Genomic DNA, 19,675 nt, shown 5'->3' with positions numbered 1-19,675 from the left:
CCAGCTGCCTTCTGCACGCCCCCCTACTGGGGATTGAGCCCACAACCTGGGCATGTGCCCTGGACCGGAATTGAACCTGGAACCCTCAGTCCTCAGGCCACTGAACCAAACCAGCTAGAGCAGGAAGTCTAACTCTTAAGGTCAAACTTTTGAGTATTGTTCTGTGCTTTTATCTGTGTGTGTGTTGCATATATATATATGACACTTGTATATCATTGTTTTAATAGCTGTATGAATATATGTTAATTTACTTAATCTGTCCCTTAGGAACATTAGAATATTCTCAGTTTGTGTGTAAGTGTGTACTGTCATAACCAAGGTTCCAAAGAAACATTTTACATACATCTTTTTGACATAAGAAACGTCCAGATCTGTTGAGAATTTTTATAAAAGTTTATTTGAACCAAAACTGACAATAATTGCCCAGTTAGGGATTCATAATCAGACTAGAGGTGTCTGGTGTATGAATTCATGCATGGGTGGGGTCTGGCTGGCCCACCCCTATTGGGCAATCGGGCCAGGCCGGTCACGGGGAGGGGTCATGGGTGGTTAGCCAGCCATCCCTGCCCGCTGGTCGAACTCCCAGTCGAGGGGACAATTTGCATATTAGCCTTTTATTATATGGGAGGATAATTTTGTGAGGTTACTTTCCATAGACCCTTTTTTCATCCACAGTCTTTACACCTTTTACTATACCTGTAGATAAAATTCCTAGAAATATAATTACTGGACCCAACAGCTTGTACTTTTAAAATTTTGTTAGATAGTATTAAATTATCTTCCAACTTTGTACCAATTTACATTTATACCAACAGGCTATGAGAGTTTCTAAAACTCAACTTAAATCTGATTGGAAGGAAGTAAGTGTGGACAGTGATGAGAACAATCTTCAGATGTCCTTAGGAACACTCATGTACCTTACCAGCATTTCCTTTCTTTTGCAAATGTCTGGATTTTGATTATTGGCCTGTATCCAGTTGTTGGAAAGAAGAGTAAGCATTTTAAAAGAAAAATTTTCTTCTTGATTGCATTGGTCCCTCAAACCTCTCAATTGTTGACCTAAATGTAAAAGTTTTGATAAATTGATTTCTTGTCACCATAGTCTTTTTAAATCAGGACAACTTCAGGAGTAAGGAGCATAGTTTCCAGATGACTGCTTACATAGAAACTCCTTCCTAGAGTTCTTGTTGAACTCCCCATAGGCAGAGACAGAGAGCTAATAGCTATATTCACAGAGTAATACTGTTTTCAGGGAATGGGGAGGTTAAGATGAATAAATGTCTTATATGACCTAGATTTTCTTTCTGACTAGTTTTTCTTTGTCGTGGGTCACTTATTTGTATTTCTCTTATCCCATTTCTCTGCTTTCAGGGTAGAAGTGATTTGTTTTATTCAGATTTACATTTTGTTTAGTGAACTTAGAACTTACTAGTAGGCTTTCACCGCCCAGAGTAGAGTCAGAGTGTGTTGTGTAGGGTACGTTTGGTGGTACTATATATATATATATATATGCCTTTATTTTTTTAAACAAAAGTTTATTATTTTTTTCTTTATTGATTAAGGTATTACATATGTGTCCTTATCCCTCCACATATATTCTTTTATCCCATATTTGGGACCTATTGTCAGGAGTAAAATGAAACAGACTTAGTTTTCATAAACATTCTTAAGGATTCACAGGAAATTGACTAATTCATGGGCATGAGATGTGTTCAAAGTTACCATCTTCTTAGAGATTAAAAGAGCATTTGAGACTGTTTCATTAATTTATTGTTGTCTTGTTTACTTCTTGTGTCATTTTACTTCCAACAGCAAGCAAAGCTTGTCTTCTGGATGTGTTAATATCACTTCTTTTAAGTTTTGGATTACTAGGATTTTTCCTTCTGTTGATAGATTAAAAGATTTAGATCCACTGCTGATCTTTATATTCCTTACTGCTTGAATTTGGTTTTTGGAAATGAAGAGGAAAAGAAACTGGAAACTTCAGTTGTCTTATCATCACTACTGACCTGTTTATAGTTTAAACCTGAGTGAAAGCAACTGCGATTCTAATTTTAAAATGTTGATAGCTTATGATTCTGATATTTGGGGTGAAAGTTAATTCTGGAATTTTCCTTTATCTCTTGGCTTAAGAAGTATCTTTAGCCCTGGCGTGGCTTAGTGGTTAGAGCGTTGGTCCCCAACGAAAGGGTCTCAGGTTTGATGCCCAGTCAGAAGCGCATACGTGGGTTGCAGCTTCCATCCCCAGCCCTGGTAGGGGCAAGTGTGATAGGCGGACAGTTGATGGGTCTCTCACACATGGATGTTTCTCTCTCTTCCTCTCTCCTTCCTTCCCTCCCTCCCACTCACTAAAAATCAATGGAAGAAATAACCTTGGGTGAGGATTTACAAAAATGGAAGTATCTTTTAAATAAGCTTTAATGAAGGGGAAAGGATTTCTACTTAAATTGTTGGCTTTTTTCCCCCTTCACATTCTTCATTTTTTGGATAAAATAAGGTTAGGGCCACTTTAAAAGAATTTTTAAAAAGTATATTTTTATTGATTTCAGAGAGAAAGGGAGAGGGAGAAATAAAAACATCAGTGATGAGAGAGAATCATTGATCGGCTATTTCCTGCACACGCCATACTGGGGATCGAGCCCGCAACCTGGGCAAGTGCCCAGACCAGGAATCCAACTGTGACCTCCTGGTTCATAGGTTGATGCTCAACCACTGAGCCGCACCAGCAGGGCAATATAATGGGCATGTTTTATTTTATTTATTTATTTAAAAGAGTTTTTGTGTTTGTTTTTTTTTAAAATATATTTTACTGATTTTTTTACAGAGAGGAAGGGAGAGGGATAGAGAGTTAGAAACATCGATGAGAGAGAAACAGCAATCAGCTACCTCGTGCACACCTCCTACTGGGGATGTGCCCACAACCCAGGTACATGCCCTTGACTGGAATCGAACCTGGGACCTTTCAGTCCGCAGGCCGATGCTCTATCCACTGAGCCAAACCGGTTTCGGCAAATGGGCATGTTTTAAAGACATAATGCTGGGTCTCCATAGAAGAAATTTTTCTTAAGCAAGTGCTTCAACATCAGAGCAGCATGGTATAATTTTAATTATTTGTAGGAAAATAGTGACTTAAGTATTTCCTTGAGAAGCACTAATCTTTCCTTGCACTCCATTGGGTAGTCTGAGGCTCTTGGCACCAAAAAGTCAAGTAATCCTATTTGAGGTAGCTCGCTCTTATTCACATTCTCCCCAGGTTGCATAAGATTATTCTGTTCTCATCATATTAGAAGAAACAGAAGAGGCAAAATCAGATGATTTGAGTGCTCTTTATCTTATAAAGTGTTCTAAGATATATTGATTTCGTTCTCAAAGCCATAGCCACAGTATTTTTTAATTAACTGGAAGTGCTTGCTTAGCCAGTTTCTCTTTTTATGTATGTATGTATGTATGTATGTATGTATTTATTTTAAAATATATTTTATTGATTTTTTACAGAGAGGAAGGGAGAGAGATAGAGAGTCAGAAACATCGATGAGAGAGAAACATCGATCAGCCGCCTCCTGCGCATCCCCCACTGGGGATGTGCCTGCAACCCAGATACATGCCCTTGACCGGAATCGAACCTGGGACCTTTCAGTCCGCAGGCCGACGCTCTATCCACTGAGCCAAACCGGTTTCGGCCAGTTTCTCTTTTTAAAAGACCCTTTGAAAAGGTATCTTAGCCCAGTTTGTGTGGCTCAGTGGTTGAGGACACATGCACAGGTTGCTTGCTTAATTGATGTTTCTATCCCTTCCTGTATCTCTAATAAAAAAATGAATAAAACATGTTTTTTTAAAAATACATTTTATTGATTTTTTACAGAGAGGAAGGGAGAGAGATAGAGAGTCAGAAACATCGATGAGAGAGAAACATCGACCAGCCGCCTCCTGCACATCCCCCACTGGGGATGTGCCCGCAACCCAGGTACATGCCCCTGACCGGAATCGAACCTGGGACCCTTCAGTCCGCAGGCCGACGCTCTATCCACTGAGCCAAACCGGTTTCGGCAAAACATGTTTTTTAAAAAGTGTCTTAATTAAGTTGCCCTAGATATAAAAAGCAATGAAACATAAAATATCTAGTCTAATGACATTTTTTCTCTAAGAAATTTATGGATGTATAAATAGAATACAGGAATATCTTCTAAATTCCTCTATGGCTAATATTTCTAGTAATATTGGGAATTGCTTTCTTGGTCTGAAAATTTTCCTACCCACTCTTAAAGTCCACTAGCCATTCTGTTTATGGTCCCTCCTACTTTTTATTTTTTTCAGATTATTCCCTTTACCTGCCTGCCCTATTTGTTGGAGAAGAGAATTCAGTTCTATTTTATTTTTGTTAATTCTCACCCGAGGATATTTTTCCGTTGATTTTTAGAGAGAATAGAAGGGAGGGGGAGAGACATAGAAATATTGATCTGAGAGAGACACCTTGATTGGTTGCCTTCTGCAGGTGCCCTGACCTGGGTGGAGATGGAGCCTGCAAACAAGGTACCCTTGACCAGAATCGAAACCATGACCCTTCAGACCACGGGCCCACACTCTAACCATTGAGCCAGATTGGCTAGGGATGTCTTAGAGGTGTTTTTTTTAAAGGAGGTTGTCTCTTAACTTTTTTTTAAAGAGGTAAGAGTTTTGAGTATTTATTTTTTATATATATTTTTATTTACTTCAGAGAGGAAGGGGGAGAGGGAGAAAGAGAGATATCAATGATGAGAGAGAATCATTGATTGGCTGCCTCCTACATGCCCCCTATTGGTGATAGAGCCTGCAGCCCAGGCATGTGCCCTTGACCAGAATGGAACCAGGGACCCTTCAGTCTGCAGGCTGACTATCCAGTGAGCCAAACTAGCTAGGGCTATTGGAAAGGTTTTTGAAGAGCCTTTTTAAGCTTCCAAAGTCAAGGTATGAAAGTCTCATTGAACAGGATACATCGACCGTGACCTCAGATATGATTATCAATCTTAGAAAGCTTTATAGGTAAAAAGGAATGGGAAATTGGAGCTGGATGGCTAAAGGAAGCACCTGAATACTGTCAAGTATCTTGAATTCAAGGGTAAATCATTGTGTTATTCAGAAATATTTAGGGATTTGTCTTCCTGCCCTTCAGATGTCTGAGTTCTGTAATTCTAGCAGCGTTGAGGCAAGGAGTACCATCTCTTTCTTATCAATTTTTGTTTTGTATTTTTAAAAAATACGTTTTATTGATTTCAGAGAGAGGAAGGGACGGGGAGAGAGAGAGAGTGTGTGTGTGCAATATTGATGAGAGAGAAACATCAATCAGCTGCTTTCTGCATGTCCGCTACTGGGGATTAAGCCTGCAACCTGAGCATGTGCCTTGACCTGGAGAATAGAACAGGCAACCGTTTCCTAGTGTATCCGAGGACGTTCAGTCAACTGAGCCACATTGGCAAAGGCTGTTGTATTGTTGGGTAAACTTATTTTTTTTACTGAGGTATAACATGCATACAGAAGAAAGTGTTATAAGGGACCTAGATAGTGATATAGAACAGTGGTCGCCAACCTTTCGAACCTCACAGACCACCAGTTGGCGACCACTAATATAGAAGATACCTCCACCCAGAACAGCCGTGGGCAAACTACGGCCCGTGGGCCGGATCAGGCCCGTTTGAAATGAATAAAACTAAAAACAAAAAGCCGTACCCTTTTATGTAATGATGTTTACTTTGAATTTATATTAGTTCACACAAACACTCCATCCATGCTTTTGTTCCGGCCCTCCGGTCCAGTTTAAGAACCCATTGTGGCCCTCGAGTCAAAAAGTTTGCCCACCCCTGACCCAGAAGGTTTTTTCATGCTCCCTCCTAGTCATTATCCTTCCTCACCTCTAAAGGTAACTACTATTCTCATTTCCTCTGGTAGTATTTGTGTTCTAGGGTTGAAATTGTTGGTGATAATAACCACCGACCTTCTTGTTAGTAAAATCACGTTGTTGTTGTTGTTTAATATTGATTCTCAACTGGGAGGATTTGACCCCCAGAGGACATTTGGCTGTGTATAGGGACATTTTTGGTATTCAAAACTGGGCAGATGTGGTGCTACTGGCATCTAGTGTATAAGAACCCAGAGGTGCTGCTAAGCATTCTACATGGCATAGGACAGCTTCCCGTAACAAAGAATTATCTGGCCCAAAGTGTTAATTGCTAGAACTAAGGTTTAGAAACCTTGTTCTAATAATTAGGGCCTATTGAAGTGATTATGGCAATAAATGATCAGCTGCCTCTTGAGCCGGCAACAAACCACCAGCAACAAACCACCAGCAACCTGGGCATGTGCCCCAACTGGGAATGGAACCAGCAACCTCTCAGTGCATGGGACCAACCAACTGAGCCACACTGGCCAAGGCAAAGAGTTTGTATTTATGACTTCAGTTGTATTTGGCTTATATTTTCTTTAACCCAAAGGTTTGGAGTGGAGATCGGCAGGGCAAGCCTAGTGAACTGGGCTCTTGAGTTTTTGACAAGAAATGCTCAAATCATCATGATGTAGTGGAACGAGTATGGCCTTTTCAGTCAGCCTCTATTATTGTTAACTGAATGAGTGACTTCATTCAAATTTCTTAATTTCACCAAGTTAATATCCATAATATAAAACAGAAAAAGAATCCTGCTTTCCTGGTTTGTTGTGTGGATTAAATAAATATTTAGTGCATTAAATGCTAAGGATATGTTAGGGTTTTTTCTTTTCCTTAAAGAATTTTATATTCTTCAGAGCATTACACCTTGGGTAACATTTACCGAGAAATGTGTTTAAGTTTACACTTTTCAGTTCACACAATTAAGCACCTTTGATTTTGGGTGATTATGATTTAGCTGAAAAGAACAAGGTTGCTGGCTACCATAGAGTTCTTAATTTTCCAGGATTCTGAAGAGAAGTACCTGTTGGTTTGAGAGCATCTCTGGTACCTTTGGACTACTAATCAATTTAATATACAGAAGCAGATAAAGTAAAACCTCAATATAATGGACTGATTCGGGTAAGGGGGGTGTCTGTTAAAGCCAAAAGTCCGTTTTATAATAAAGTAGGTTTTCCAAATATGTATGGTAAAAAGTTGACAAGTTAAGTTTACCTGTTTATACTTATGTAGACACGTTTATGTGATTAAAATTAAGTATGTATGAAAAGTCTAATTTCACAAGAAAAGTTTACTATATGTATTACAGTAATTTTTAAATTTATACTGAATAGGTCTAGTAAATGGGTGCATTCACCAGTCACTGCCAGTAAACAAATGCACATGGTTTGGGCGTGGCTTAGCACATGTGGGAAGGTTGGCTGGCCATGGCATGTGCTAAAACTGCTGCATGCCCGGGTTTGATTCCGGTCAAGGGCATATGCCTATGTTGCAGGCTCAATGCCCAGTAGTGGGTGTGCAGGAGGCAGACGATCAATTATTCTTTCTCATCATTGATGTTTCTGTCTCCCTCTCCCTCTCCCTTCCTCTCTGAAATCAATTTAAAAAACACACAAAACTGCTGCAGAGCCTGGCCAGCATGGCTCAGTGGTTGAGTGCTGACCCATAAACCAGGAAGTCATAATTTGATTCCCAAACAGGGCGCGTGCCTGTGTTGTGGGCTCCATCCCCAGTAGAGGGCATGCAGAAGGCAGCCGATAATTGATTCTCATCATTGCTGCTTCTATATCTCTCTTCCTCTCTGAAATCATAAAAGAATATTTTTTTAAAAAACGGCTGCAGAAAGTCACACCATGGGACAACAGAACCAATTATCGATTGAGATGCAGTGTGATCACGTGCTAATCATTCACAGAACATTGTTTACGAGTGGTGACTCTTGGATTTAAATATGTAGACTATAGTTGTAGATAGGTAATATTTATGTTGGTGAAATTACTACCATGTTTTTTCCAACATTTGGCCTATTCACTAAAATTTGTTAATAACAGTGAATTGATAACAAAAAATAAGCTGTTAATTATAAGCAAATCTTAGTTAAAAGCATTTTAAAAAATTAAGTGTTAATTTGACATACAGGCTGGTATTTTGTCTGTTAAATCCTAAGTTTGTTAAATCAAGGTGCACGAAATTGAGAGTTTTCTCTATTGTAGTAAACATACTGTATGCTTTATCCTATGTAATTATTTGAGAATTAATGCATGCCTAATGGTAATCACTAGTGACAGCATAATTGTATTTAAACCTTTTATATTATCTTAAAGACTGATAAAAATTGACCAGTGTTTAAATGCAGTCAAATGTATTCAGTGGAGTTAAATGGGCATGATCTGTGAATGATTATCTATAATAATGAAAGCACAATATGCTAATTAGACCGGACGTCCTCCCAGACGACTTTCCAGAAGAAGCCAGGGCTGTGAGGGATGCCCAAGTCCCGGGTGCCAGAGGGAAGCCGGTGCCAGCAGCCGGGGGAAGGAAGGCCTACTCTTGCATGAATTTCATGCATTGGGCCTCTAGTTAAAAGATAAACACTCTTCCCTCCCCTGATCAAACATAGAACTAGTGAGCTTCATTTTAAAATTCATAGTTGGTCTCTTGTGGAAATGTTTTGAGTAAGAGGAAAATGGATTATTTTCTTTGCCCCCATATGTTACAGGCATCATTTTCCCCCCATTTATCTCCTAAAATGATAACAGTGCCTAGATTGAAAGATCTCTAATGGGCTTCTGTTAAGTACCACTTACTGTGACTGAGGTGGTACATCAACAACTTGCAGCTTACCTTGGTATAGATGTAGCGTTTTCCGTTGTAGTTTGTAAATTATTGAATGCCTTATGCAAGTGGCCAATGCTGTCTATTTCAGATTTAGGTCAGTATTCATTTTCTGAAAATTGAAGTTAGTATTAAATTGCTCAGGAAAGCTTTTATTTACAAATTAATATTTTTGGATAGGATGTTGATTTTTTTTCTCTATATTCTATAGATTCTAGAAGCTTTAGTTTTTGGAAAAAGCAAGTGTTTGATTCTGATGGAGTAAGTACAATTGTGATTTGACTTTCAGAGGCCCAAAAGAGGCAGTCATTTGGGTGGTATGTTGATAAGAGAGATCAATTGAAAAGTAAGGAAATCTCCCCTGCCCCCTAGTTATTCCTTGTTACTATTTATATAGAACATATTCCCTCAAACAGACAAAGATTGTAGAGTTAAAGTCTCCAGCCAGTAAATCTCCAAACAATTACCACTGCCTTAGCTCTTTGGTTTGCTTGAATTTCTTCCTCACCAGTTTCAGACCCCTCCTAAGTACTTTTGGGAAAGGAAAATGTCTTATAAAGTGATTGGAGACAGTTGCTCTAAAACAGGAAAAGGAAGGTTGATCAGGAGGCTAGGCTCAGATATGTCTACAGTCTTGATCTGTCTATAGAATGACATCTATATATATAAAACCCTAAGTGACCTAACGACCAGAACGGCCAGTTGACTGGTTTCTATGAAATGCACTGACCACCAGGGGGCAGATGCTCAACACAGGAGCTGCTCTGCTGCCTGGTGGTCAGTGTGCTCCCACAGTGGGAGCGCCACTTAGCCAGAATCTTACTCGGGGCTTGTATGCAGCTGCCGCAGTGGGAGCCTCTCCCGCCTCCATGGCAGCGCTACCAGGCGGTAGAGGAGGCGCAGCAGGGCCGGGATGAGTGGCAGCAGAGCTGCGCCCAGCCCCGGCTGGGGCTCCTCCCTGGATGCCTGCCACTTTGGCACTGCTGTATCCCTTAGGGGGATATCAGACTGCTGGGTTTCAGCCCAGTCAACCTGGCCTGTGGGGATTGGGCCAAAACCCTGCAGTCCGACATCCCCCCGAGGGGGCCGGGATTATGAGAGGGCACAGGCCATGCTGAGGGACCCCACCCGTGCACAATGCACCGGGCCTCTGGTAAGGATATGTGTGGTAAATGATTACAATGGGTAAGGAATATGAAGAGGAAAGAGGTTCTAGGTAGGACATAAAAATAAAATAATTTTGTAACCATATCATGGCTGGGCCTAAGCCATTTAAAATTTATTCTTATTTTTAAGTTGCTGTAAATACATACATAAGGAGGACCTAAGCCATTTTTTAAAAAAATATATTTTATTGATATTTTTTATAGAGAGGAAGGGAGAGGGATAGAGAGTTAGAAACATTGATGAGAGAGAAACATCAATTCAGCTGCCTCCTGCACACTTCCTACTGGGGATGTGCCCGCAACCAAGGTATATGCCCTTGACCAGAATCGAACCTGGGACCCTTCAGTCCACAGGCCGACACTCTATCCACTGAGCCAAACCAGTTAGGGCTATAGTGTGCATATACTGTCATGACTACTTTGCTGTGAAAGCTTGCTATAATTTGTATTAGATATGGATTCAACTGCCCTAAGCTGTGTGTGGGACAACTACAGGAAAAAATCTTTAATGAACACATCTACTATCATACCTGGTGTCTGCTCTCTAGCACTAGCAATAAAGGATAAAGAAAGGGAGCTTGGTTGGCAATATGTCTTTTTTTAAATTATTATTTGAGGTATGTTTTAGTATTGATGCAGTCATTTCCTGTCTTGGATGTTGGCTTTGGAAACTAAACAGTTAAAGCATCATGATTTGAGAGGAAACTAGCTCTCACGAATGAAGGCAAAGTTTGGCACTAGGCCAGAATAATTGGGGGCGGGGTTGGGAGGGAGTTAGGGTGGGGAGACTGATTTTTTTTTTTTTGTATCACAAATGACTTTAAAAAATTAAGAGATAATTCTATGTCCTGAGGTTATAAACCGGCTACAACTGGTTTTTCTCCCCCCCCTCCCCTGCCCCGCTAGGCATCATGGGTAAAAGTAAGCATCCCCTTGTTTCTTTTGTTTAATATAACAGTACGCCATGTGATTGGCAGGGCAGTGCCCGCTTGGAGAGACTGGGTTTGTGCAGGTCTCTGGAGGGGGCTGGCACGTATGGGGCCACTCTGTGCCGTATGATAGAAAATAAAAAGGGAACCTTCCTCTCTACCCCCTCTAAAAAACACCAAAACCAAAACCCAATCCCATCTCTTATTCCTCTTTTCCTCCTTTTTCTGTATCCCCCCCTTTTCTTGTCTCCAGCTTTCCTGGCAGCTAGAGGAGGGAGCAGAAAAATGTATACCTGTAAGTACTTTTAACTGTCTTGCTCCCCCTCCCCCCTTTTTTTCTAAAAGCAGAAACTCAAAATTGTTCTAAATTTCTCACAGCCTTTTCCTATGTGTAGAGATGATATGCCGAGGTTTCTGATGAGAGTGAAGTAATACATACTTTTGCTTTTTAAAATTTGTTGAGGAGTAATTGTTTCTCATAAAAAGCTTTCGGTTTGGATCCTCAACCCTTGTGCTTCATCCTTTTGCTATAATGATCTCTGGCTTCTATTTTTCTTTGAGCTAAAGCTGTAAGAGGAATATTATGCTAAGGTTTTCTTTTTTAAAAAATATTTTTCTTTTGTTTGTAGTAATGATGGTTCTAGTTCCCCCTTACCCTCACTACCCACCCCCTCCCTTTTCCCTGTCAGCTCCAACCCTGCTCTGTGAATGGAATCAACCAGCTGACTGAGTGCTGGCATCATGCCAGTGGCTGCAAAGCAATGAGAATATGTGCACTCCTGTGTGTATGTGTATACAGAACACAAAGGGAAAGGCCTGCAGTCTAGGAAATCACAGGCTATTATATAAGGAAGTCTGCGTCATCTCTGCTTACTTGGGCTGATGGACAAGGCAAAGGGGAAGGCTTATTAGGGCAAGAAAAAGATCCTTTTGACACACACACACATACACACACTTTTTACTTGCTGTCTTTAAAAAAAAAATTGTGTTGTAGCAATATGTGAAAGAGCTTTTCTGTTCCAGTGGTAGTGACCATGTTCCTAGTGGAAGTAGTAACTCTTGGGAGGTGAAGCAGTTTGTTTTCTATCTCTTCTTCCTGCCCCCATTTAGAGGTATGTTTATTTGAAGAAGAGGGGTGACTAGAAGAGAAATGCCTCCTGGATTTAACAGCTGTAATTTGTTAAGATATTTTTATTTCTCTCCAAACTGGTTTTTAAAAAAATATATATTTTATTGATTTTCTTATAGAGAGAAAGGGAGAGGGATAGAGATTCAGAAACATCAATGAGAGAGAAACATTGAACAGCTGCCTCCTGCACAGCCCCCACTGGGGATGTGCCTGCAACCAAGGCACATGCCCTATGACTGGAATCGAACCTGGGACCTTTCAGTCCGCAGGCAGACGCTCCATCCACTGAGCCAAACCGGTGAGGCTCCAAACTGTTTTTAATCATTCAGGGTTGCCAAGGGTACAAGGGTGGGCGGGCAACAGGATGCTCTTAAGGGGAAACAAAAGCCAAATAATAGAGAAAAAAATATCTATTAGCTACTTCTTTAAGTTTTCCCCTTTTTCTCTTTTCTTTCTTTAAAAAAAAAGTATTGATTGGTTTTGAGAGAGAGACAGAGAGAGAGAAAGAGAGAAATCGATCTTCTGTCCCACTTAGCATTCATTGGCTGATTCTCATATGTGCCCTGATCAGGATCAAACCCACACCTTGGTTGTATCCGGACAATGCTGCAACCAACCGACCAACTGAGTTATCTGGTCAGGGCTTCTTGTTTATTTATTTTTTTTCTTTCCTTTTTAAATGAATTTTTTGAGGTTACATTGGTTAATAAAATTATATAGGTTTAAGGTGTACAGTTCTATAATACATCATCTGTATATTGTGTGTTCACCACCACAAGTCATGCCTCTTTTCATCACCATTTATCCCCCCCTTTGCCCTCACCTGCCTCCCCCACCCCTTCCCTTATTTCTTTTATTTCTTGTTGTTCTATTTAGAATATTATAAAAGTGCCATAATCCCCCCTCTCCACCATCTGTTGCAAAGTTACAGTTGTACAAAAGAAAAGAAGGAAAAAGAGAGATTTAAGCTTCCAGATCTTGCAGGTGACACAATTTTGGGATTCAGTTGGAAAAATGTATCTCTTATTGGTTATTAGAAATCTAATATTCATTCAGAAATTATATTTCAGCTTTCCATCAATTTACCATGGTGCCCTTTTTCTTAATTTCTCTATGTGCTTCCTAGGTGTGGTACATAAATGAAGTAACTCTTGTGTTAGGTGGAAATGTGAAATAAAGTATATTAATGAGTAACAGAGAGTCATACTGTAACAGTTGTTTTATGAGAGTTTATTTTTGCCCCTGTCTGACCATTGAGAATAATGCAATAATTAGATATGGAGAGCTTAGCATGGGAGGGAACTTTTGAACTAGTTTATCTTATAATAAGGTTTGTCAGGTTGTAGTCTGGAGGTAGCGCCTTAATTTAATGTTTTGGTTATGAATTTTTGTTCTAGCTACATTTTCACAAGCAACAATCTTTGAATAGATGTATATTTTTCAGTTTTGGTGCAAGTGTTAGGAGGTACTTAATGATGTTATGCTTTTTTTATGGGTTGGCAGATGGATTTACCAGAGTGGCTGGATTGCTTATTCCCTAGACTGCCCCAGATATTTCCCTACCCTGAGTAGCTGGAGCCTACTCTCTCAAGTTTCCTTTATCAATGAATTAAGGGAGATCATTTTGAAGTCAGATGAATACTAAAAGACCAAACAGCAACAGTCCCGCATACCTGAAATCTAGAAGGCTAGAAGATACAGTCAGAGTTGTGAGGTTCGCTAATTCTTAGAAGTAATAATTACCTTTTTGAATTGACATTGTCTTCTTATACTATTATTTGGTAATGCCATGGGCACCATTTTACCTGTGTTATATGTGTGGTATTGTCATATCTTACCTTTTATACTGGTTTACATTGAATATAAAGGGAAGGGAAGATGTAAGGATTATTTCATTCCTTACCATCGTCTCTTTTTTTAATATATTTTTGTTGATTTCAGAGAGGAAGGGAGAGAGAGAAACATCAGTGATGAGAGAATCATTGATTGGCTGCCTCCCACACTCCCCCTACTGGGAATTGAGCCCCCAGACCAGAGATGTGCCCTTGACCAGAATGGAATCTGGGACCCTTCAGTTCATAGGCTAATGCTCTGTCCACTGAGCCAAACCAGCTAGGGCACCATTCTCTCTTAAATAAGATTCTGTCTGTATGATGCTTGCTTATTGGACTGATAGGTTTCTTTTTTTTTTTTAATATATTTTATTGATTTTTTACAGAGAGGAAGGGAGAGGGATAGAGAGTTAGAAACATCGATGAGAGAGAAACATCCACCAGCTGCCTCCTGCACACCTCCTATTGGGGATGTGCCCGCAACCAAGGTACATGCCCTTGACCGGAATCGAACCTGGGACTGGAATCGAACCTGGGACCTTGCAGTCTGCAGGCCGACACTCTATCCACTGAGCCAAACCGGTTTGGCTGGACTGATAGGTTTCAAAGAGGCCCTTTTGCAGCCTTTGACTTTTAACTTTTCTCTTGGTACCTGGAAGCCGATTAGAAGGAATAATCTTATGGTTAGGTAGTTATCATCAGTGAGGCATAAGTTAAGTTAGCACATTCTGTTAGTAGTAGATTTTTTTCTCATTTCCCCCTTTCTGCTTAATTCTCATAGGCCCATTTTACTGTTTAGGGCTATCTGAAGAGTAGCTTTGAAGAATGTATGAAATCTGCCCTTTGACTGCCTCTGTTCTCTTTATTCTAATATCACCTGTTTTAAATTATGTCTGGCAGATTTCCTTTGGTATATATCAGAATTATTGTGCTGATTTATATTTTTATAATATATAACATATTAGTATAACAATATATTTGTGCTAACTTATAATGTGACAGTGGAGAAAGGACTGCTTACCTCCTAATCCATTAGTTTTTTAGGCAGCACATCTTAACTTGTCACAGTTAAGCATATGATCCTTGGTGCATATTATTGAACAGTATGTCATCTAAAATAGGCTCTTCCTTCAAAATATGAGCCAAGGTTTGTGTAGTAAACTCGATATAGAAAAGACACTGTAAGAGCAAGTAAATGACAATGGTCTGTTTTAATTTAGAATTACTATCTTATCAGTTTGGATTAAAAAACCAAAGTGACAGTATCCTATATAATAAAAGGTTAATATGCAAATAAACTGGACAGCAGAATAACCGGTCATTATGATGCGCATTGACCACGAGAGAGCAGATGCTCAATGTAGGAGCTACCCCCTGGTGGTCAGTGCACTCTCACGGGGAACACCACTCAGCCAGAAGCTGGGCTCACAGCTGGCGAGTGCTGTGGCAGTGGCAGGAGCCTCTCCTGCCTCTGCGGCAGTCTATGAATGTCTGACTGCGGGCCTAAGCTGTTGCAACTCTGGATTTCTTATGTGATGGATATGGAACACTTGAATTACAAGCACATAGAACGTTAATACAAAACGGGTAACATAAATACACTGAAAACACATTGTAACAGCGCTGAAATGAAGAGTTTGCTCTTCACTTTTTCAGTTCCCTTCAATCTGTTGGCGTTTTTTCAGGATTCTCCATAGAAAAACCTACGAATACAAGGTAAAATAGCTCAGAACACTCTGTAAATGCAGGTACTGTTCTTCCCCCAGCCCAGTGCACGAATTTCGTGCACTGGGCCTCTAGTAGATAATATAGTATGATGATTAAGAACATGGACCTTGTGGTAAGAAAGACCTGTGTTTGAATCAGGCGTAAGCATTTACAGACTGAGACTTTGGAAAGTTACTTATTGTATCTCTTCTGTAAAAGGAGAAATATTTAAATTACTATAGCCCTTTTTGTTTTATTTACTTGTTTATTTTTATAATATTTTTATTGGTTTTTAGAGAGAAAGGAAGGGAGAGGGAGAAGGGGAAACATCGATGTGAAAGTAGAACATCGACTGGCTGCCTCCTGCATAACCCCCACTGAGGCTTGCACCTGAAATACAGGCATGTACCCTGACCAGGAATTGAACCAGCAACCTCTTGGTGCATGGGATGACTCCCAACCAACTGAGTCACATGGGCCAGGGCTTAAAGCCCCGCCCCCCTTTTTTAAAAAATATTTTTTATTGATTTTTTTACAGAGAGAAAGGGAGAGGGATAGAGAGTTAGAAACATTGATAAGCGAGAAACATCCATCAGCTGCCTCCTGCACACCCCCTACTGGGGGTGTGCCCGCAGCCAAGGTACATGCCCTTGACTGGAATTGAACCCGGGACCCTTCAGTCCGCAGGCTGACGCTCTATCCACTGAGCCAAACCGGTTAGGGCTTAAAGCCCTTTCTAAGGGCTTAAATGAGATAGTGCCTTTGTAGAGCATTTTAGCACAGTGCCTAGCAAATAATAAGAGCTCAGTGAATGTTAGTTATTAGTAATATTCCTTGCTATTGGGTTTGTTTACTACTGTTTTCACTGTTTGTATTAGTTTCTTTTAGCCAATTTGTGGCTACCTCCTTATTTTACTGTGGGCAGATCTTTTGAGTTAGATTTGATTGATTGACATATAGGTTGAAAGTCTGGAATCAGCAAACTACAGCCACTGCCTGTTTCTGTAAAGTTTTATTGGAACATAGCCACACTCATTTGCTCATAACAGCAGAGTTTAGTAGTTGGCCCACAAAGTCTGAAATATTTACTGTGTGGTTCTTTATAGAAAAGTTTTCCAGACCCCTGGTGTAGATAAAGAGTCTTCTTTTTTTTTTTTTTCTAGAAGAGTGAGCCAGGAAGAAATTCTAGAAATCAAAAGGGAAGTAATTAAAATAGACATTTAAATGGACCAGAAGGAATTAATCATTTCAGATTTGTAGGAATGGAATTTTGTAGCCTTGGGAATAGTAAGAAGAGGGCCCATTATAGCTGATAACAGTTGAGGGAAAGTATTTACAATTTGGAGTTGGTTAGGCAATAATAATGCTTATGTAGTCTATTAGGAACATTTCATAGTAGTGGGTATTAAAGGGAAATATAAAGAAAGATGGTTTGCTACCAAGTAGTTTGCATTAAACCTGGAAAATAATATTAATTGGTGGGTTACCTATTAAACAAGTATATTAGAGTATGGAAGCAGTTTCCCATGTGGTCTGTGACTCCTGGGGATTCCCCTAGATCCTTTCAGAGAGTCTTGTGATCAAAACTATTTCATAATAATACAAAAGCATTTTTGCCTTTTTCACTGTGTTGACATTTGCGCTGATGATCTAAAATCAATAGTGAGTAAAACTGCTGATGCCTTAGCACAAATCAAAATAGTAGCATCAAACTATACAAGTAGTCATTGTATTCTTCATTGCCATACATTTAAACTTCAGGGAAAAAAATGATCCAGTTTCACTAAGGATGTTCTTTATGAAGCAGTAAGAATGAATTTTATATAATTTTGACCTTTCAGAACATGGCTTTTGAATATTTTGTGTGATAAAATGGGAAATACTCATTATGTACTTCAGCTATATATTGAAACACAATGGTGTCTCAAGGAAAAGTACTGATTGAATTGCAAGCTAACTAGCTGCTTTCTTCATAGAACGCTGTTTTTACTTGAAAGAATAATCTGTGAACTATGGTCTTTAGATTTGGGTATTTGGCAGACATATTCTTGAAAAATTTTAAGGAAAACAACTATTTGTGCCCAGTAATAAAACTTAAATAAAATTAAACCATGAGTTTGACAGCTTCCCAGAACTAACTTTCCCAGTGCGATTAATGGTGATGTTAACAAATGTAATTAAAAAAAAAAACTTCATTGTTGAGAGTATTACAGATGTCCTCCCCATCCTAGGCTTTCACCACCCTATTGTCTGTGTCCATAGGTAATGCATATATGCAATAAGATATTTTGTTAATAGCTCTCTGCCCCTTACTCTCCTTCTCTCTGAGATTCATCAGTCTGTTTCATGTTTCCATGCCTCTGGTTCTATTTTATTCATCAGTTTATTTTGTTCATTAGATTTCTTGTTCATTTATTTTGATTTTTAGATACAATAATTGATATATATATATACACACACACACACACTTATTACCATTTTATTGTTAATATTTTTATCTCTTTTTCTTCCTCTTCTTAAAGAATATCCTTCAACATTTCATGTAATACTGGTTTAGTGGTGATGAACTCCTTTAGCTTTTTCTTGTCTGTGAAGCTCTTAATCTGACCTTCAATTTGAAATGATAGCTTTGCTGGGTAATCTTGGTTGTAGGTCCTTGCTACTGATCACTTTGAATATTTTTTGCTACTCCCTTCTGGCCTGCAAAGTTTCTGTTGAGAAATCAGCTTATTGTCGTGTGGGCACTCCCTTGGTGTAGTTACCTTATAGGTAACTAACTGTTTTTCTCTTGCTGCTTTTAAAATTCCCTCTTTGTCTTTAACCCTTGGCACATGGTATTAAAAACAACTGGTCATGGAAATGAAACTAAGTGTATAGCAAGTCTAAGCAATCACTGTTGAATTTTATACACTTAAAGTAATCGAGGGTCTTTGGGTTCCTCTTGTTTGGGACTCTCTGCACATTCCGGACTGTAAGTCTATTTCTTTCACCAAGTAAGAGAAGTTTTCTGTCATTATTTCTTTTTGTTGTTGTTAATCCTCATCCGAGGATATTTTTCCATTGATTTTTAGGGAGAGTGGAAAAGAGGGAAAGACAGAGAGAAACATAGATGTGAGAGAAACACATCGATTGGTTGTTGCCTGCTAGAGCCCTGACCAGGGCCCAGGCCAGGGAGGAGCCTGCAACCGAGGTACGTGTCCTTGACCGGAATCGAACCCAAAACCTTTGGTTTGCAGGCTGATGCTCTATCCACTGAGCCAAACTGGCTAGGACTGTCATTATTTATCTTGCTCTTTTTCTCCTTCTGACACCGCCATAATGCGAATGTTGGTACACTTGTTGTCCCAGAGGCTCTTAACACTATCTTCATATTTTTGGATTGCCCCTCCCCCCTTCTGATTGGGTGTTTTTTGATTCCTCATATTAAAATCATTGATTTGATTCTCAAAATCCTCTATTCTGCTGTTGACTTCCTGTAAAATTATTTCAGTTAATGTATGCTTAATTTCTGACTGGTTCATGCACCAACCTCTAGCAAATAAATAAAAATGGTACCCAGCGGGGGAAGCTTTGGAAAATGTTGTTGAAAACTTTGTTTAAATGTGAAGGACTCTTTGTTGTCTTAAAGAGCTTGTATTTTTAACCATTTCTTTTGAACTCTGTGTCTGGTAATTTGCTTGCATCCATTTCATTTAGATTTTCCTCTGGAGATTTTGTCTGATCTTTCATTTGTGATGTGTTTCTTTGTCTCCCCATTTTGGCTGCTTCCTTGTGTTGTTTCTATGTATTAAGTAAGTAGAGCTGCAATGTCTCCTAGAATTCGTAGAGTAAGTTAATGTATGCTTAATTTCTGACTGGTCCTTTAACATGTTTTTGATGTTCTCACTAAGATTCTTGCAAGTCTCACTAAGTCCCTTGGAGCTCTCATTAAGATCCTTGAGTTAACCTTATAACCATTTCTTTTGAACTCTGTGTCTGGTAATTTGCTTGCATCCATTTCATTTAGATTTTCCTCTGGAGATTTTGTCTGATCTTTCATTTGTGATGTGTTTCTTTGTCTCCCCATTTTGGCTGCTTCCTTGTGTTGTTTCTATGTATTAAGTAAGTAGAGCTGCAATGTCTCCTAGAATTCGTAGAGTAGCCTTGTGTATTAGGTGTCCTGT

The 19,675-nt window shown here is 39.4% G+C and overlaps 1 protein-coding gene across 4 annotated transcripts in view; it reads left to right on the top strand.

The window, feature by feature from the left end:
• The first annotated feature begins 5,788 nt into the window (after nt 1-5,788).
• GATAD2B (GATA zinc finger domain containing 2B) overlaps nt 5,789-19,675 on the top strand; it is a 53,756-nt gene continuing 39,869 nt past the window's right edge. For 2 of the 4 annotated variants that reach the window (XM_006775618.2, XM_015571760.1), the window contains exons 1-4: nt 5,789-5,893; nt 6,921-7,036; nt 8,961-9,010; nt 11,098-11,139. Coding sequence is in view for 1 of the 4 variants with exons in the window: in XM_015571759.1 (XP_015427245.1) it covers nt 9,006-9,010 (5 nt within the window). In the remaining 3 variants the exon portion in view is untranslated. The remainder of the gene's footprint in view (nt 5,894-6,920; nt 7,037-8,960; nt 9,011-11,097; nt 11,140-19,675) is intronic. The other 2 variants (XM_015571759.1, XM_006775616.2) reach the window with 1 other exon arrangement.

Source organism: Myotis davidii, unplaced genomic scaffold, assembly GCF_000327345.1.
Source record: "Myotis davidii unplaced genomic scaffold, ASM32734v1 scaffold208, whole genome shotgun sequence".
Taxonomy (NCBI): domain Eukaryota; kingdom Metazoa; phylum Chordata; class Mammalia; order Chiroptera; family Vespertilionidae; genus Myotis; species Myotis davidii.
This window is presented reverse-complemented; position numbering and strand designations above follow the sequence as displayed.